The sequence below is a fragment of the Bufo gargarizans genome, chromosome 7 (genome assembly GCF_014858855.1).
Source record: "Bufo gargarizans isolate SCDJY-AF-19 chromosome 7, ASM1485885v1, whole genome shotgun sequence".
NCBI lineage: Eukaryota > Metazoa > Chordata > Amphibia > Anura > Bufonidae > Bufo > Bufo gargarizans.
The window spans coordinates 187,966,275-187,987,976 of record NC_058086.1 but is presented as its reverse complement, the minus strand read 5'-3'; the positions used below and the strand labels follow the sequence as shown (position 1 = coordinate 187,987,976).

At 41.6% G+C, this 21,702-nt stretch overlaps 1 protein-coding gene across 1 annotated transcript in view; it reads left to right on the top strand.

The window, feature by feature from the left end:
- Positions 1–426: 426 nt before the first annotated feature.
- LOC122944087 (ficolin-1-B-like) overlaps positions 427–21,702 on the top strand; it is a 257,588-nt gene continuing 236,312 nt past the window's right edge. The window contains exons 1-4 of the mRNA XM_044302310.1: positions 427–496; positions 7,362–7,475; positions 7,627–7,671; positions 9,221–9,250. Coding sequence (XP_044158245.1) covers positions 427–496; positions 7,362–7,475; positions 7,627–7,671; positions 9,221–9,250 — 259 coding nt within the window. The remainder of the gene's footprint in view (positions 497–7,361; positions 7,476–7,626; positions 7,672–9,220; positions 9,251–21,702) is intronic.

The window sequence follows — 21,702 nt, the reverse complement described above, 5'->3', positions numbered from 1 at the left end:
AAAAACAAGGAAGAAAAAGGAAAAAAAAAAGGAAAATAAATGAGCGGTGGTGAGAATGGAAAGTCATTTCAGGCTGATTTGTGTACTGCCTCTGACTGATTGATGTGTTATATTCATTTTATTTAATTCATGTGAACCCAAGTAACTGGAAAATGTAGTAACATCATAAATATCTGGTCTTGTGAAGGCTAGATTATTAATATTACCGTACATTGCAAATGTCTTGAACAGATAAGGAAAAAAAGAACAGGATTGAGACACTCCAGATACTCCACAGATATTTACTTTAGGGATTATTTCTATGTTCTGTCAGATAAGAGTTGTGTAAGTAATTGTGTAACATTCAGTAACATCGGACAGGATAGAAGCACAAATAAAAGCCTGAGCCTTCAGGGAGCTGGAGGTCAGATGATGAGGGTAGTCAGTATGTGGACTTCGCTGGTCACTGTTCTCTGCCTGGTAACCTGTATTAGTAATGCTGAAGACTCATGTCCAGGTGAGTAATCTCAAATAACAGGAAAAATGATCTGCCAATATTTGCCAACTAAAAACTTCCAAACCAATTCTTCTTCCAGTATCAGTAATATTATTAGTAGTACAGGACATCACTGAACTAATATCTAGTACATCTACTGTGCCTTGTAGCGATGTCTCTTCAGGACTGGGCTCCACTAAAATGACAAGATTCTTTAAACAGAATTAAATTCTGCCATATTTTCAATATCTTTTACTAAATATTTGCTGTTTAAAGAGGCTATCCCATGAAAATTATGTTTTACCTGTCCACAGAAGAGGTAATATCCGATCAAAGAGGGTCTGGCTGTTGGGACCCCCAGGGATACTGAAAATGAGGAGTCCCCTGTCTGGATGGAGCAGTAGTGCATATGTGGATCCACTGTTCCATCCACTTCTATGGCAGATGACACAGATGTAGACCCCTTTTGATCATTTTCATGCGATGCTCCCTTTAAGCTAGTGAGATGTCAGCATATAGCAAACTTGCCAAATCTTCCAAAATGGGGGAGATCTCATGGACTCTCATCAGAGCTGGCATGTCTTGGCTGCTGACGGCCACCACTCAGAGGACATGGCAGCAGACGGACATATTTAGTTGTATATATCTGTATGCATTAAGCCCCTCTTGTGACGGCTCCAGGCAGAGAGATACATGACATTTCTGGTATATCAGCATAGGATGGCCGAGCTGCCTGGGCAGCAGAAAGGGGTCTGCGCTCATCTACATATCAGTAACAAAGCAGATATCTCTCCGGATGTTTAACATACAGACAAAAGAAAAGTATTGTAATCAGCATAATGAGTCCTACCAGGCAGCATGTCAGTTTTAATAGGGTTGGTCATGCTGACAGAGGCTCTTGAAAGCTTTGTAGCCTCAGGAGGAAGCACAACGCGAATCACGTGTTGGGGTTGTTTTGCGGTGCCATACTGGGTCTGTATTACTTGTGCGCATGATGAGCGGCAGGGGCTATATTCAAATTTGCGATATATGACAAATATTTTGTAGACTATTCGTCATATATTTGCGAATATACGAAAAAAACTAATATATTGCTATATATTAGTTTTTAAAATATTCATCATTTTTCATCATCCATCTGAACTTATGACAAGACTATTCATTGTTGTGAGATCGTGAAAACTCAGATCCGACAGTATATTCTAACCCCGAGGCGTTCCCATGGTAATGGGGACGCCTCGGGGTTAGAATATACCATCGGATCTGAGTTTTCACATGGAGTTCAGAAGGATGATGAAAAATCCCATGGAGTTCAGATGGATGATGAAAAATCACGAATATTCTAAAAACGAATATATAGCAAAATATTCTAAATATTCGCAAATTATCAGTGGCGATATTCACGATTAAAATTCGTTATTCCAATATTCATGCTCAACACTAATCAATTTGGATGTATGACCTGCTTTACTTGATTATATCTTGCTGTTATTATTGTGTCATTTTTTTTGACCACATACAGTTGTGTTCAAAATTATTCAACCCCCAATGCTGTAAAGGGTTTTAGGGAATTTTGTGTACATTTGTAATTGTGTTCAGAATGAAATCTTACAAGGACTTTTTAAAGAACCAAATGCAACTAAAATGACATCAATTGTTTTTGTAATACAGTATTAAATGTTTTTTTTGTGATTTCTTCATTGACACAATTATTCAACCCCTTAAAGACTTCCTCTCTTAAGAACAGAGGTTCATTCAAGTGTTTTCGATCAGGTATTGAAAACACCTGTGGATGTCAAGGAGCAGCAATCAAGCATAATAAGCACCAATTAGGCAGATTGCAAAGGACTGTGATACTCAGCTCCTTCTAGACATTTACTGGTGTGTTTACAAACATGGTGAAGTCAAAAGAATGGTCCAGGAAGACAAGAGAAGAGGTGATTTCTCTTCACAGGAAGGGCAATGGCTATAAGAAGATTGCAAAGATGTTAAACATACCAAGAGACACCATAGGAAGCATCATTCGCAAATTCAAGGCAAAGGGCACTGTTGAAACGCTACCTGGTCGTGGCAGAAAGAAGATGCTGACTTTGACTGCTGTGCGCTACCTGAAGCTCAAAGTGGAGAAAAGTCCCCGTGTGACTGCTGAGGAGCTGAAAAAAGATTTGTCAGATGCGGGTACTGAAGTTTCAGCTCAGACAATAAGGCGCACACTGCGTAATGAAGGCCTCCATGCCAGAACTCCCAGGCGCACCCCCTTGCTGTCTCCAAAGAATAAGAAGAGTCGACTGCAGTATGCCAAAAGTCATGTGGACAAACCACAAAAGTGTTCTTTGGACTGATGAAACAAAATTAGTACTGTTTGGGCCCATGGATCAATGCTATGTTTGGAGGAGGAAGAACAAGGCCTATGAAGAAAAGAACACCTTGCCTACTGTGAAGCATGGCGGGGGGTCAATCATGCTTTGGGGCTGTTTTGCTTCTACAGGTACAGGGAAGCTTCAGCGTGTGCAAGGTACCATGAATTCTCTTCAGTACCTTGAGATATTGGATGAAAATGTGACGCAGTCCGTCACAAACCTGAGACTTGGGAGACGTTGGACCTTTCAACAGGACAATGATCCCAAGCATACCTCCAAGTCCACTAGAGCATGGTTGCAGATTAAAGGCTGGAACATTTTGAAGTGGCCATCACAGTCACCAGACTTAAATTCGATTGAGAACCTCTGGTGGGACTTAAAGAAAGCAGTTGCAGCGCGCAAGCCTAAGAATGTGACTGAACTGGAGGCTTTTGCCCATGAAGAATGGGCGAAGATACCCGTAGATCGCTGCGAGACACTTGTGTCAAGCTATGCTTCACGTTTAAAAGCTGTTATAACTGGAAAAGGATGTTGTACTAAGTACTAAGATTGAATGTCACTTGGGGGTTGAATAAAACTGATAATGATGTGAGCACAGAAAAGACATTTGTGGTTATTTCATTATAAATGTTATGTTATATTTGTCTGACTTACAAGTGCTTCTTTGATTTAATTGTAAACAAGATGACTGAAATGATCAAAATCAATGTCAAACTGGCCAAAACACTCAATTTCAGTGGGGGTTGAATAATTTTGGGTCTAGTTAACTAAATTAAATCAGTATTATTTACGTACTATCTAAAATATATGTTTTACTGCCTAAATAAAGTACGCTAAAAACTGTTTATTGTATTATCTATTAAAAGACTCCGCAACAAATTAGGCTTGGTGGGGTAAACGGGGATATCTCAGACTGATGATGCTGATCCCTACAAAAACCCCTACCATTAGAACTCCAATAAAAGGAGTAAATAGTGTATGGTGTGATTCCTCTACCAGCATTGGGGAAAAGGACCAGACAAATGTACCTGATTGAGACAGTGTGTAATGTGACAGGTCTCCTAATGACGGGGAGACACTGCACACCACTCGATATCAGGTAACACTAAAAGAATAGACCAACCCTCAACTGGTGGCTTATGTACAGGAACAAACCACTAGGCTCCTATAATCAGCAAAAGTCAGTCTGTAGCTGTATTAACAGAAATAGATTGCTCGACGCGTTTCTTTTGTCCAACTTACTTGTTGGTTCATCAGGAGCAGGTTATAAAGTCCACTGTTGTCACTGAATATCACCCCCTCACACTGGGTGTACCACAGAGCAACAGGGAACTCCGCAACATCTGACTGTAACTATGCTGCATGCCACTGATATCATGCATGCAGCACTAATCAATCACCAAGTCCACTGCCACCGCTAAGATGTTATCCCTTCACACTGGGTATAGCGGTTAACAGGGAGCTCAGGATTGTTTTAGCAAAGAGTATGCTGCACGCCACTGATGACGTGCGTGCAGCAGAGAGCCTTCGGCAATGTGGCCGTGATCCGCGCGTAGCGCGGACTTGTTTAAATGGAGGAAACACCTCCCATCTGCAAAGCCAACTCACAAGAGAGAGGTTGTCTTTAACGAGGAAATGGAGCAATGGACCTCATCCATACTTTTTTGGATGAGGTTCATTGATGATATTTTCATTCTGTGGAAGGGCACAAAAGAGAGCTTCTTGGATTTTGTTTCAAGATTGAACATCAACTCTCTGGGTCTGTTTTTCACATCAGAAATTGATGGAAAGCGGCTCACCTTTTTGGACCTTACAATTGAGATCGATCCCTCGGGTTATATTACAACAAAAGTGTTCCGAAAACCAACGGCCACTAATGCCCTCTTGAGATGGGAGAGTGGACATCCTTACCAACTCAAGAGGGGCATTCCTAAGGGGCAATACCTTAGGATGAGGCGCAATTGCTCTCAATGGTCCGACTTTAAGGCCTCGGCTGATGACCTTAAAAAACGGTTTACAGATAAAGGTTATCCGAAACCAATTCTGAAGGAAGCATATCAGCATGCAGCAGCATGTAATAGAGAAGAACTTTTGCATCCTAGGAATAGAACATCCAATGAGGCACGGATACGAATTATTGGCACTTTTGACACAGCAAGTAGCGAGATACGCACGTTGCTCACTGAAAATTGGGACATTTTAAAAACTGATCCGGATGTTGGTCACTTGGTAGGCAGTAGCCCTATGATTACATACAGACATGGGGGCAATATCAGGGATAAACTGGTTCACAGTGCCTTTACTACCCCCAGGGATGCCACATGGCTGGGCGCCAGCAGACCCAATGGTACATATCAGTGTGGCAACTGCATTGCTTGCAAAACTATCTTGAAAAGTACTAAATTTAAGAGTTTTACCACAGGACATGAATATTCCATCAAGTCCTTCATTATTTGCAGGACAGTTGGAGTGGTTTACTTAGCCACGTGTATCTGTGGTATTCAATATACAGGCAAAACGAAACGTGAATTTAGGAGGCGTGTTGGTGAACATCTAAAAATTTTACATTCTGGAGATACCCCTGTGGCACAACATGTGGCCATTTGCCATCCTGGCAATTTGGATTGTTTTAAATTCCAAGGAATAGAACATGTCAGGCCACCACCCAGGGGAGGTGACATTGACACGCTGTTGCTTAAAAAAGAAGCACAGTGGATATTCACCCTTAACACTGTGAAACCCAGTGGCCTAAATGATGCGATTTCATTTGCCTGTTTTATTGAATGACTTCCAATAGCTGATTTCACTCTCCATTATGTCATGGAATCATTTAGATGAGATGATGTATTGGGTTGTGATACTGTTGTTTCCCTTGAGATCTTTTATATCCTATATAGATAATTTATTTATCTAGTTGGATATTCTGGTGCTTATTCTGTCTATATTCCCTTTTTAATAATTATTGCCACTTCTTTGTCACTTATTATGGGGGGTATGTATCTATCCTCCTTTAATAATTAATAGTTACAAGAAGTGTGTACTTTCTAGCTTTGTATCTTTATGCTAGTGATGTCCCCTATATATATTTAAAATTGAAGCAATCGTCACAGACCTTAAATTATTCCTCCCTCCTGCTACAGTATTTGATAGTGAAGGGAGAAGGCATTCGTCATCAATTTCTCCCCCTCCCCTATAGGTGACGCTTGTGGGTGGGTGGAGACAGGATTTTTCAAGTCTTGGATTGACGATAGGGTGGATTGCGCGTCATCCGGCTGCGACGGAAGGATTGGTGCGCAGTCGGATGACGTGTCCTGTTCCGGATTGGGCATCTTGTGAGTTGGCTTCATAGATGGGAGGTGCTTCCTCCATTTAAACAAGTCCGCGTTACGCGCGGGTCACGGCCACATTGCTGGAGGCTCTCTGCTGCACGCACGTCATCAGTGGCGTGCAGCATACTCTTTGCTAAAACAATCCTGAGCTCCCTGTTAACCGCTGTACCCAGTGTGAAGGGATAACATCTTAGCGGTGGCAGTGGACTTGGTGATTGATTAGTGCTGCATGCATGATATCAGTGGCATGCAGCATAGTTATAGTCAGATGTTGCGGAGTTCCCTGTTGCTCTGTGGTACACCCAGTGTGAGGGGGTGATATGCAGTGACAGCAGTGGACTTATTAACCTGCTCCTGATGAACCAACAAATAAGTTGGACAAAAGAAACGCGTCGAGCAATCTTTTTCTGTTAATACAGCTACAGACTGACTTTGCTGACTATAGGAGTCTAGTGGTTTGTTCCTGTACATAAGCCACCAGTTGAGGGTTGATCTATTCTTTTAGTGTTACCTGATATCGAGTGGTGTGCAGTGTCTCCCCGTCATTAGGAGACCTGTCACATTACACACTGTCTCAATCAGGTACATTTGTCTGGTCCTTTTCCCCAATGCTGGTAGAGGAATCACACCATACACTATTTACTCCTTTTATTGGAGTTCTAATGGTAGGGGTTTTTGTAGGGATCAGCATCATCAGTCTGAGATATCCCCGTTTACCCCACCAAGCCTAATTTATTGCGGAGTCTTTTAATAGATAATACAATAAACTGTTTTTAGCGTACTTTATTTAGGCAGTAAAACATTGAATAATTTTGAACACAACTGTATTTGGTGCCTCATCTGTGGTCTGTGTCAATACCTCATATTTGTGTTTTAATTGTGCATCGTAATAAAGTATCTTAATTTTTACAATTATATATGTAGAGTGCATTCTTTATTGGTGTCGCTAGTTTGATATATGCATCTACATGGTTTTCCAATGGGCCCTATGTTTATGGGTTTGCAGTTTTGGAAGCCAAAACCAGAAACATAAGTTATATCTGCCCTTTATACTTTCTCTCCTTTTATGATCCACTTCTGATTTTGGCTTTCAAAGCTGCATCAGGAAACCTGACCGCGTGGCCGTACCCTAAATGTCTACATTTTATAGCAAGTATACTGTACATCATCCATTATCTTGAAACATCTTACTTACAGAAGTAAAATATGTGGCAATTGGAGAAACCGAGAAGTTGACTATTCTCCGAGGATGTCCTGGTCTGCCTGGACCTCCTGGACAAAAAGGAGAAGCCGGTCCATCAGCAGAGAAAGGTGAATATTTATGAGCAATTAACTATCGGGCTAGAATAACTGGAACCAGGGCCTTCGTGTGGTTGATATACCGTAGATAGATATGAGACAGACAGATAGGAGATAGATAGATAGATAGGATAAAAACAAATAATTGCTGTTTTTGTTTCAGGACCCAAAGAAGACCCCGGGAAGGTTGGACCTGCAGGGCCGCCAGGTTTGCATTCAGATAACAGGGGCTTATATTGTAAATAAGGCTATTTTCACATCTGCGTTGTTAATTCGGATTTAAACTGATTTGTACGATTTAATACATCCAGATGCATCGGTTTCAGCAGGATCCTGTTGTTTTAAATGGAAACTGAACAAACCGGATCCAGTATGAAAATCATTTTAAAGAGGACCTCTCCCCTCTCCTGACAGGCCTGTTTTAATAGCTTCATGCATTCCCCATGTAATAACATTTCTGGAGCATCTATTCTTATGGCTCTATGTTGTGCCATTCCATTATTATTTCTACTACAAGTTATGAAATAATTGCTATTAGCCTTCAGTAAGGGTACAGAGGGGAGGTAACAAGTTGGGGGTGTACCTGCACAGTCTGAAAATGGCAGTGCTGATTGGATAGAGTGAGTCTGTGCAGGGACACCCCCCCAACTGGTAACACCCCTCTGTACCCTTACTGCAGACTGCTAGCAATTCTTTCATAACTTCTAGTAGAAATAATAAAGGAACGGCTCAACATAGAGTCATAAGAATAGATGCTCCAGAATTGTTATTACATGGGGAATGCATGAAGCTATTAAAACAGGCAGGTCAGGAGAGGTGAAAGGTCCTCTTTAAGTCAATGGGCTCCGGATCCATTTTTTCTGCCGGATCTCAAAACCGGAATTGAAACTCAGATGTGAAAGTAGCCGAGACTGTTTGTTGGCCGGTACCTCTAAATTATGTGTATCTACAATATTTTACATGCACTGTCCTCCACCTGTAAAGAGATTACATTACAGTGGTAGCAAACTTTAAATTGAGAATTAATACAAGTCATTGGAAAGGTCAAATTAAAGTCTGCGGTATGTTGGTTGTTTTTCTTTTGTTTTTAGGGTTATATTCGGGGGTTGCTCTTTATTGATCTTCTAACCAGAATGAATCCACAAGTGTGAGTGAGCCTGTGATATCCTCTGCGTCTCCAGGGGAATTTCATATTGCCTATTGCCCCGCATGAGCGGTCAGTAGAATACAGGCGCTATTTACACCCTCCTGTATAATCTTATAATGCATGGCTTTGCTTGCACAGATTAAAGGGGTTATCCGAAACTATAAACTTCCCCCACATGTGCCGGGCCCCTCACACAGAATATACTTCCCCCGCTCCCTGCGCCGCTACTGGTCCCCACACCGCCGCTGCTGCTTCTCCCAGTGCGTCGATGAAAACATCCAGTGTTGGGGGAAGGGGGAGAAGCAGACAATGGCAGGCGGTGACGGGCCTCGCTAGCATCGTGGGTGAGAGGCCCAGCACATGGGGGGGCAGTTTATAGTTTTAGATAACCCCTTTAATGGTGTCCATCCACATCTAACAGTTGTCAGTATCAGCACTTTCTTTCGCATTAATTCCAGACACAGCAGCAGTATACGTCTCCGTGTCCCATGTACTATAGAGACCATTAAAAGAAAATTAAATATATGTTTCCTATTAGAAGATCAATATACGGTAACACATCCTGCACAGGAATATGGACCAGTACTCACTGCTGTATTATTTATTACAGGATCTGCAGGTTCTCCTGGATTAAAGGGACAAAAAGGTGAGTAAATTGACATAATGCAAAGTAAAAATATTTCGTCTAGAGATTGAGGGAGATCTATCAGAACTAGTGCAAAGGAAAAGTGGTGCAGATACAAATAATAACCAGTCAGGTTGCAAATTGTATTGAAAAGGAGGGCTGGAATCTGATTGGTTGTTATGGTAACTGCTCCACTTGTCATCAGTTTTAGTAATGAAAAGATTAGAACCAATAAAAAAACAAACTCATTCGTCATCAATTTTCTCATCAAAGGTTATATCAGTGAAAGGGGTCGCCCCTTGAAAAATATTCTAAATTTTTCAAGCCAGCACCTGGATCTGAATACTTTTGTGATTGCATGTAATTCAAAATTTTTGTATATTCAGTGAAATCTATCTGTATAGCGCCACCTGCTTTTTTTTTTTTTTCTATTTTCTCTGTCCAGCTCACTGAGACGGCCGCACATGCTCAGTTTTATCCTTCAACTGCATTTGAAAGAACGCATCCTTGAGAGATCCCCCATGAGCTGTCAGCTGGATATAAATCTAGCCGAGCAATGAACGGGGAGATCTCTGGATCCATGTGAGGTACAGGGCTGGTTCTAGCTTTGCTAGAAAGAGATTGTCGTGTACTATACGATGTCTGATTTTATTGTTTTGCATTAATCATGGGATAACCCGTTTAAAGTAAAAACAATTTTTAAATCTGTTTCCTTTTTCCAGGAGAGAAGGGGGAACCTGGCTCCTCAGCTCCAGCATATGGTGAGTCGTGAAAATCTTGGGTAATAGAAAGTTTAGTTCTGTACATTTATTCCTTAGTTATTCCTTTGAGGGTTGCTTATACATATACATTCAAAAAATATCACAGCTATACTGCTGGTGTCCATAGGTTGCAGTGACCATTTATTTCAAGGTAAAACCCAATTTTCCTTTGGTAACATTTCACTTTATATTTAATGTCCACCTTCTAAAATCAGGTCAATTTCAGATCAACATGCTCATTCAATTTTGTCAATACACATGTATGTTGCCTTGCTGGCCACAAGGACATGCTGCCAGTGCCCCTTCTCCTTAAAGAGATTCTCCAGGTTCAGGGCTGAACCCGGATATAAGCTATTCTTCATTCTTTTGCTATATATGAGTGGAGCATTGGAGCATTTCCTTGTTATTTTACACACGTGTTGGGACTTGGTTCAAATATTATTTACAATTGGCCACTCGGACCATCAGTGTCCCTTGGTTTACACATGTTACTAATACTAAAAAATAACTTTTATTTTTTCTCCTTAAAATATTTGCTCTATATTTCCTATAATTAAAATTATCAGCGTAGCCTGCCTGCCTGTTAATGTGCTCACAGTGTGATCAATGATTGCCGAATTCGTCCACTAGGTGGCTCTGTGCATCTACAATAGCTTATTTCATGCGTCCTTTATTATGCAGGCATCTCTCTGCTAATATACTGCACGCTGTTATTCCCACAGCGTCTCACTACTGTGCCACCTTCTTGGACTAATCGCCTATCCTGATATCTCTCTCATACATGAGTTGAGGCTAGGCTACCGCTGGCTAAAACACTAAGTTCACTAGCTGCCCCCCGACATGTTTCGCCAACCAGGCGTCTTCAGGGGTTTGGGCAGAGGACTTGCAGATTACCTTGCTCAGATGCTCCCCCTTGCCTTGCGCTGCATTGCGCAGGGCAAGGTCTGTTTGCTTACTGCTGGTGAAGTACCGCGCTGCTCCTCACTATGCTAGGCGGAGACTTCCACCTAGCAGTGAACCTGGTGACATCACCGACACAAATGGGTGGCCTATAGCTCTGCCCTAGTATGTTTTGGAGGCGGGTACTATTCACATTAGCATAATACCCGCCTACAAAACAGCCTCTGGCAACGCTAGAGAACACCCATTTGTGCCGATGATGTCACTAGCTTTCTGCTGGGCGGAAGTGCTCCACTCATATGTAGTAAAAGAATAAAGAATTGCTTATATCTGGGTTCAGCCCTGAACCCAGAGAACCCCTTTAACCATTGAGCAGAGAACTTCATTAGATCATAAAGAGAACTATGCAGCCGTACAGTAGCCCTCCCTATCCCCCGTGCACTCAGCTATATGATCAGTGCAAGAAGGAAACAAACTTGGCGTACATGCCTTGTACCACATTTGTTAATAGTTTTAGGTGTTTTTAGACTCTTTTTCCATATAATACGACAAGAGGTGTGGTTTTAAAGGGTTGTCCGAGATAATGAAAGATCTCCAATAAAAAAAATCATCAATACTCACCCCTTGCTCGGAATCAGGAAACACTGTGGCCTTTAAAAAGAAATCAGCACAGCATTTTGGATATAGAGTATTCAGATTGCAAAATCAAAATGGTATTCGGTGGTGGGACCTTTTTTAAAGTGTCAAACCCAACATCACCTTTAGATCCAGGTGAAAATTTATTTACAACATATTACAGTCAATCTTCAATTAAACTATATATCACTGAGCTCAGCGGCTCGGTCTTTATTCTTTTGAATGGCAGTTTTAGGATAAGACAGCATTCTTCATGAATACATTGTGACTACATTATCACTACAATAATACATTTGCAGTGGTCTAATAAACCAGAGGACACAGCATATCAGCTGTTATGTGACTGCAATTTGGTGATTACATTACATACAATAGGCATATACAGAATATTAGATGACATTGCTGACTGTATAATTAATATCTTGGTCCCTTTCTTTTGCTATACAAATGTTTTAGGAACCCTATATTAAATGAATTGTTGCATTGTAGGAAAGGTGATAAGTGTCTGACCGCTGAGGATTTGATTACTGGAACCCCCCCCCCCGCACATCACACATGTCCTACCAAATGGAGTCGTGGTCAAGCATGTGCACTCTATGGAACTGCTGGACATAGCCAAGCGCTGTTCTCTGCCTCTCTTCAGCAGTCCCATAAACTTTGGATGGAGTATTAGTACGCGTACTTGACCATCACTCCATATACACAGTCGACACGGTACCCCTGTTCTTGTGATCGGTTGGATCCTCAGGGATCAGGATAGTTATCACCTATTCTATGGATAGCCGATAAGTTGGTATTGTGGGACAACACAATATTTATTGTATCTCTTTGGACAAGACCACCATAAAAACTATTTCTTCCAGCTCATCGAAATTGCAAGGAACTGCGGGACCAAGGGACTTTCCTCAGTGGTTGGTACAAGATATACCCAGATGGGGAGAATCCGCTTACAGTCTTGTGTGACATGGATACAGATGGAGGAGGATGGATTGTAAGTGATAATGCAGCTTCAGTTTTTTTTCTTATAGTGAGAAATATAGTGGGAAATAGCGGCACCTGCACCTCCAAAGTTAGAGTGGTCCTTGAAAGTTTGTCAACGCTTCAGCATTTTCTCTATTTCTGCATAAATATGACCTAAAACTAGATCAGAGTTTCACACAAGTCTTAAAAATAGATTGAGATAAGCAAATCAAAGAAAAGAGTCAAAAATATAAGACTTGGTCATTTATATATTGAGGGAAATTATCCAATATTACATATGTGTAAGCGACAAAAGTGTGCGAACCTTTGCTTTCAGTATCTGGTTTGACCCCCTCATGCACAAAAACTTTAGCTAAACATTTTCGATAATTTCATTGATGCTGCACATCGGCTTGGAGGAATTTTAGTCCATTCATCATTACGAAGCAACTTCAACTCTGTTATGTTAGGTGGTTTCCTTCCATGAACTGCTCGCTTCAGGTCCCTTCACAACATTTCTATTGCATTAAGGTCAGGACTTTGACTTGGCCGTTCCAAAATGTTATCTTTATTCTACTTTAACTATTCTTTCATAGAACCACTTTTGTGCTTATGGATGTTTTCTTGCTACATGACCCACTTTAAGCTTCTAAATTCATTGTTCTTTCAATAATTGCAAGCAATCGTGGCCCAGATGCAGCAGAACAGGACCAAATCATGATACTTACTAAACTGTATTTCACAGATGGGATGAGGTTTTTATGCTGTAATGCAGCTTTTCCTTTCTCCAAAAGTAACTCTTCTCATTTAAAGGCAATCAGTCACCACATATCTTGAAAATAAACCTTCTCCATGTCCAGTAGTGCGCTTGACAGCTTATTCCAAAGCTCTTAGTCCCATTTTCATACATGCCCCCAATGCAAAGAAATAAGTGTTTTAAGTTTCTGATAATTAGCCCTTTGGTGCAACAAGAGTGTTGCACCTCATTGAACTTGAGGTTCCACCTATCCTGTTTCCAGGCCAAGCCCCCATCACTGTGACTGACTGGGCCAAGCTTTGAAGATGTACTCACACCTGGCCCTGTCAGTCACAGTGTTGGAAGAACGGCCTGGAAACAAGATGAGTGGAGACTTGGGTGCAACAATGTGCAAAGGTAATGTCCTTGTTGCACCAAGGGGTAATTAACATAAACCTAAAACGCGTATTTCTCTGGATTGGGAACATGTATGAAGATGGGGTCAATAGCATTGCAATAAGCTGTCAAGCACCCATTTGCACATTGGGAAGGTTTAATTTCAAGGTATGTGTTACCAGATTCCCTTCAAGCCAAAAATTTCTGATTTGGGCTCAAGCATTCACAAAGCATTGTTCCAGTAGCCTTCTGGTTTGTCCAGGTGATCTTTAGCAAACTGAAAAAGATACAGCGACTCACCCCTACTTCGTATGGATAGGTGCTCACCCTCGAGTCCTACCCTCAGGACTAGAAAGAATAGATGAGTGTATACAAAAATGAGGGGGCACACTCAAAAGGGAAACACTAGATGGATGGTATAATAGTATTTTAATACTTTAAAAACACACCCTTAAAATTAATATAAAACATACATAAAACGCACATAACACGTATGCTGCAATCCTACACAATAATCTCTAATTATATACCCAGTACCAATGTTCGGTACTATAAGCGTTCACAAGTATGTGCAAGTTATTGGTGAGACTGACACTCCGGTTACTTACAATCTCTCGCAGCTTGTAGTGTCCCATTGTGAGCTCGGTCTTGTCCCTCTTGGCTGCCTGACCGCAGCGCTGGCTTCCCAGGTGGCCGTACACTCGCAGCGTCCCACGTGGTGTACTCGGCCTAGCGTGGCGTCCCACGTGACCTGGTTGTCTAGGGTGCCGGCTAAACGCTGAACTGACGTCACTGTTGTGCGACTTGTACTCCGGTTCTATGCCGAACAGAAATCTTGTACATTCGTCTCCTTTGGATGTCAGGCTTCCTTGGTTTTTCTGTAAATACACGCTCACTCTGTATTGCCAGACGCGTTTCAGGGTCTAACGCCCCTTCCTCAGTGGCCAACCGAGTGAGTGGATTCTCACTCCTTATAAATGGAATTTTCTTACCCACAATCCCACTTTTTAGTGCTTATCCTAATATGCAAAATGGATTGGATTGTTCCTTCTTTCCATCATACTTCACAATTAAAATATACTTAAATGAGAATTATAATCATAAATATTACTTCCCCTATACGTTGCTCCACAATAAAAATGGTTTGTAGAGAAGACTGCAAGGTCTAGGAATCATTTTGAAGGAAACCGCAATATGGTTACCCCCTCTCCATACTTTCTTGACACTTTCTATGGCTGTGAATTTAAGGCCAGTTGGGTCACAATTGTGTTGAGTTTTAAAGTGTTTGGATAGGGAGTGTGTTTCTAAACCTTTCCTGATATTTGCCACATGTTCCGCTACCCTCTTTTTGAGCGTTCTTTTTGTTCTGCCTATATATTGTTCTGCCTATATATTGCTTCCTGCACCCACATTGTAGCAAATATATGACATCGGTAGAATCGCAGGTCAGGCATTCTTGTATTTCTAGACTAAATGAGTTTACTGTAGATACTACTGTTGTTGTTTTTTTAGGAAAACTCGTAATTCTACAATTCGCGCATCTACCACACTTGAAGAACCCATTTACTGTTAACCAATTGTTATTTTGTTGTTGTGGGTTGTCCTTCCTAACTTTCACGGTCGGGGCTATTTTGCCTGCTAAATTATTAGCCCTTGTGTACGTGATTTTCGGTACATCACTCAAAAGAGGGCCAATTATCTTGTCATTGAGCAAATGTCCCCAATGTTTCCGAATGCTCCTTTCCATCACCCTATACTGAGAACTAAATGGAAGGATAATCCTCAATGTTTCATCTCGTGGTTGTAGCGGACCAGCTGCAAAGAATTCTTTTCTTTCCATCATTTTAACTTTCTCTAATGATTTGTCAATGATCTGGACTGGGTAGTCTCTTTCCAGCAATTGTTGTTTCAAGCCAATGGCCTCTTCCTTAAATTTGCTATCAACTGTACAGTTCCGCCTGAGTCTGCGGAACTGACTGGTCGGTATGTTGATCAGCCACCGCGGGAGATGGCAGCTAGCAAACCTGATGAAGCTATTTTTGGCCACTGGCTTGAAAAACGTATTGCAATGCAGCTGGTCTTCCTTTATCCATATTTCCAAATCTAAAAATTCAACCTTTTCTTTACTTACAATGGGGCTGAATATGAGATTCCTATAATTGTTATTGATGTTATTGAGGAATAGGTCAAGAGCTTCAGTTGTATCCTGCCAAATAAACAAAATGTCATCAATGTACCGCCGCCATAGCACCAGATCCGTCCCCAGCCTGGGTAGAATGACCTCCCTTTCCCACTGGGCCAAGAATAGGTTGGCATAGCTGGGGGCAAATCTGGTGCCCATGGCGGTACCGGTACACTGCACATAAAACTCCCGCTCAAAAGAAAAATAATTATGAGACAATATGTATCTCACTCCATCCAACAGGAATTCCAATTGTTCAGCAGACAACCCGGCATCTCCCGACAGTTGTTCATGTAATGCCTGTATCCCCTTTGTGTGCTCAATCACTGTATAGAGGGATCCAACATCCAGTGTCCCCAAGATCCATCCATCTACCCATTTGACATTCTCCAGTGTTTTAATAATGTCGGTAGTATCCCGAATGTAAGATGGCACTCGTTTGACATAAGGTTGAAGGCATTGATCAATGTACATAGACAAGTTACATGATATGGACTGGATACCCGACACTATTAGGCGGCCTGGGGGTGCTTCCAGGTTTTTGTGGATCTTGGGGACACAATAGAACATCGGAATCCTCCTCTCAGTGTCCAGGATAAATCTAGCTTCCTGATCAGAAAGAAAACCCGCTTGTGCTCCCCTAGCACAATAATCCTTCAGAATATTGCAGTATTCCTCTGTCGGGTCTCCTTTTAGTTTTTGATAGGTATTTTCTGATCCTATCAGCTGGCCTGATTGTGATATCATTTGCCTCTTGCAGTGATTTAATAGCCTTGATTTCTTCTTTGTTCAGGTTTGTATTAACCCTACGGCTTTTAATTCTCCTCAAATCACACTCCACATTGTTCCTAAATGTGGCCATTTCACTACTAATCTCCTGCCTCGGAAATTTTTTGGATCTAGCCTTCAAATCTGTGTGTAGATATTTGCTTGTATTCCCTTCCATATCCCTCTCTCGGTAATGGGATTTTTTAGAAAATATTTCTTAAGACATAAACGTCTGATGAACTTCTCCACTCCTATGTATGTGGCAAACTTATCCATAGGATTTGTGGGGGCAAACTTTAGACCCTTGTTGAGAAGCTGCACCTGGATATCTGTGAGTATAGTGTCACTGATGTTTATTACATTGGTGGTTGCTACTATTGATTCTTGTGCTTTCTTCTTATGTGCATGTCGTCCTCTCCGAATTGTTTGTTGTGCTCGTGTCTTTGTGACCTGTTCATTACTGGTGTGTAGTGATGTGCTGTGTTCTGATAATACCTGTGCTCCTGTCTGTGTGTTTAATAGTTCCCTCTGCCCTGTGCATAATCCCTCGGACGCTCCCTCAAGTTGTAATCGTGTACATAACCCTGAGTCTTGTGCTTGTGTTTCTTTGTCTCCTGTCGTGGTGGTGTAGGGGTGCGTGTGCTCCTCGTTCGTGCTTTGTGATGCGGGGGAGTGAAATCTAAAAAATGTGGTGTTGCCAGTGTCTCAAATCTATTTGTGATTTTAACATTTTCAAATTGCCCCTGTGTATTGATGTGTTCAGCCTCCCTCTTTTCATAAACCTCAGTGGCTTCTTTCCTCTCCATATGGTGCAGTTTCCTAGACTTTTTCCCTATTATCTCCCTTTCCAATGCGTCCAAATTTTTACAAATTCTCTCATGCCATTTGCGGACTGCATCAGTATCTGGGAATGTTTCCATTTCCCTTTTTAGGGTATCTATTTGTCCTGTCATTTCCTCTGTCATTAGAATCCTTCTTTTAATGATCATTTGTATAAGGGCTCCTGACTGCATTTTCAGGAAACTATCCCATTCCTTTTTGAATTTGTCATCCACCAGATCCGATGCGGGTGTCTTGGTGAGTGTCAAACCCCTAGGGATGAGGCCCCTATCCAAATATTGCGTAAGTGATCTTATCTCCCACTTGTTACGCAGCTGATGTTGCAAAGTCTTCTCCAAAACCCTAAAAACATCATCCATTGATCTTGTCATTCCTATTAATGCTTCACCTTCCACATTGAAGGTAAACGCCTCAATTTTTTTGTATTTGTTATCTAGGTTTTCCCAAATGTCCATCTCTAAGAAAGGACAGCGGCTCACCCCTACTTCGTATGGATAGCTGCTCACCCTCCAGTCCTACCCTCAGGACTAGAAAGAATAGATGAGTGTATACAAAAATGAGGGGGCACACTCAAAAGGGAAACACTAGATGGATGGTATAATAGTATTTTAATACTTTAAAAACACACCCTTAAAATTAATATAAAACATACATAAAACGCACATAACACATATGCAGCAATGCTACACAATAATCTCTAATTGTGGGTAAATGCGGCAACAATATTCCAATTCAATGTGCTACTAAACCGCATATAGGACGCAATACACAATGATGCGTTTCTCATGTGGTTTCCTTCAAAATGATTCCTAGACCTTGCAGTCTTCTCTACAAACCATTTTTATTGTGGAGCAACGTATAGGGGAAGTAATATTTATGATTATAATTCTCATTTAAGTATATTTTAATTGTGAAGTATGATGGAAAGAAGGAACAATCCAATCCATTTCGCATATTAGGATAAGCACTAAAAAGTGGGATTGTGGGTAAGAAAATTCCATTTATAAGGAGTGAGAATCCACTCACTCGGTTGGCCACTGAGGAAGGGGCGTTAGACCTCGAAACGCGTCTGGCAATACAGAGTGAGCGTGGATTTACAGAAAAACCAAGGAAGCCTGACATCCAAAGGAGACGAATGTACAAGATTTCTGTTCGGCATAGAACCGGAGTACAAGTCGCACAACAGTGACGTCAGTTCAGCGTTTAGCCGGTACCCTAGACAACCAGGTCACGTGGGACGCCACGCTAGGCCGAGTACACCACGTGGGACGCTGCGAGTGTACGGCCACCTGGGAAGCCAGCGCTGCGGTCAGGCAGCCAAGAGGGACAAGACCGAGCTAACAATGGGACACTACAAGCTGCGAGAGATTGTAAGTAACCGGAGTGTCAGTCTCACCAATAACTTGCACATTCTTGTGAACGCTTATAGTACCGGACATTGGTACTGGGTATATAATTACCATCACTGCTCCATCAGGATTTGGCCATAGTGCCACTACTATATCAGTATCATACAATATTAGAATCTGATTGGGACGTTTGGCCATAGTGCCATCACTACATCAGCACTATACGTCATTAGGAGTCTGATTGGGACATTATTTGCACTATAGTAGCACATTGAATTGGAATATTGTTGCCGCATTTACCCACAATTAGAGATTATTGTGTAGGATTGCTGCATGCGTGTTATGTGCGTTTTATGTATGTTTTATATTCATTTTAAGGGTGTGTTTTTAAAGTATTAAAACACTATTATACCATCCATCTAGTGTTTCCCTTTTGAGTGTGCCCCCTCATTTTTGTATACACTGATCTTTAGCAAACTGCAGACTGGCAGCAATGTTCTTATTGGAGAGCAGTTTTCTCCTTGCAATCCTGCCATGCACTCTATTGTTGTTCAGTGTCCTCCTGATGGTGGACTTATGAACATCAGCTAATGTGATAAAAGCATTTAGTTGCCTAGAGGTTACTTTGGGTTCCTTTGTGACCTTGCAGAGTATTACACACCTGGATCTTTGCGTGATCTTGGTTGGTCAACCACTCCTGGGGAGGGCAATAATGGTCTTGAATTTCCTCCATATTTCCACAGTCTGTCTGAATGTGGATTGGTGGAGTCTACAGAGGACTTACAGTATGTGAAAAACTGATGAAGTTTTACATCAAATTTATGCAAAAATATAAAAATATACAAAATTCAGAAGGGTTCACAAACTTTCAAGCACCACTGTAGTCTTATTTTGTCCCTGCTGATCCAAACATTTATGAGGGTCTTCTTGAAAGCTGCTCCTACAACCTGGTTGCAGGTCCTGAGTAGTAGTTGCCATGAGCCAACCCTATTAAACCAGGCATGATGCCTGTTGGGGTTGATCTGGCTAACTAAAATAACACCATTATTATGTTCTTCTGAAGCGGCATTACTGTGTAATACTTGTTTTTATTTTCATACAAATGAGCTTATTGGAGCACCAAGTGGTGGGACAAGACCCACGAGCACTAGTTCTTGACCTCCCTGCTCCTCCTGCCACTCCCCTTTCCTATTGATTGAAATAGCCAGGCATCTCATCTGGTCCTGTAAATCTAGTAACTGCCATGTTGCCTGCAGGATCAGCACATGCACAGAGCATGTGCTTCTGCTGCATAAGCAACACAGATGCCTACTGCGCATTGATGATGAAGTCTGAAGGTGTGCAAGGATTGTGATGTCAATATATCCCATGTCATAATCCTTCCCACAGATCTGGACGTCATCACCGCATGTACAGTTGTGTTCAAAATTATTCAACCCCCAATGCTGTAAAGGGTTTTAGGGAATTTTGTGTACATCTGTAATTGTGTTCAGAATGAAATCTTACAAGGACTTTTTAAAGAACCAAATGCAACTAAAATGACATCAATTGTTTTTGTAATACAGTATTAAATGTTTTTTTTGTGATTTCTTCATTGACACAATTATTCAACCTCTTAAAAACTACCACTCTTAAGAACAGAGATTCATTCAAGTGTTTTCGATCAGGTATTGAAAACACCTGTGGATGTCAAGGAGCAGCAATCAAGCATAATAAGCACCAATTAGGCAGATTTAAAAGGACTGTGATACTCAGCTCCTTCTAGACATTTACTGGTGTGTTTACAAACATGGTGAAGTCCAGAGAATGGTCCAGGAAGACAAGAGAAGAGGTGATTTCTCTTCATAGGAAGGGCAATGGCTATAAGAAGATTGCAAAGATGTTAAACATACCAAGAGACACCATAGGAAGCATCATTCGCAAATTCAAGGCAAAGGGCACTGTTGAAACGCTACCTAGTCGTGGCAGAAAGAAGATGCTGACTTTGACTGCTGTGCGCTACCTGAAGCGCAAAGTGGAGAAAAGTCCCTGTGTGACTGCTGAGGAACTGAATAAAGATTTGTCAGATGTGGGTACTGAAGTTTCAGCTCAGACAATAAGGCGCACACTGCGTAATGAAGGCCTCCATGCCAGAACTCCCAGGCGCACCCCCTTGCTGTCTCCAAAGAATAAGAAGAGTCGACTGCAGTATGCCAAAAGTCATGTGGACAAACCACAAAAGTTTTGGGATAGTGTTCTGTGGACTGATGAAACAAAATTAGAACTGTTTGGGCCCATGGATCAACACTATGTTTGGAGGAGGAAGAACAAGGCCTATGAAGAAAAGAACACTTTGCCTACTGTGAAGCATGGTGGGGGGTCAATCATGCTTTGGGGCGGTTTTGCTTCTACAGGTACAGGGAAGCTTCAGCGTGTGCAAGGTACCATGAATTCTCTTCAGTACCAGGAGATATTGGATGAAAATGTGATGCAGTCCGTCACAAACCTGAGGCTTGGGAGACGTTGGACCTTTCAACAGGACAATGATCCCAAGCATACCTCCAAGTCCACTAGAGCATGGTTGCAGATTAAAGGCTGGAACATTTTTAAGTGGCCATCGCAGTCACCAGACTTAAATCCGATTGAGAACCTCTGGTGGGACTTAAAGAAAGCAGTTGCAGCGCGCAAGCCTAAGAATGTGACTGAACTGGAGGCTTTTGCCCATGAAGAATGGGCGAAGATACCCGTAGATCGGTGCAAGACACTTGTGTCAAGCTATGCTTCACGTTTAAAAGCTGTTATAACTGGAAAAGGATATTGTACTAAGTACTAAGATTGAATGTCACTTGGGGGTTGAATAAAACTGATAATGATGTGAGCACAGAAAAGACATTTGTGGTTATTTCATTATAAATGTTATGTTATATTTGACTAACAAGTGCCTCTTTGATTTAATTGTA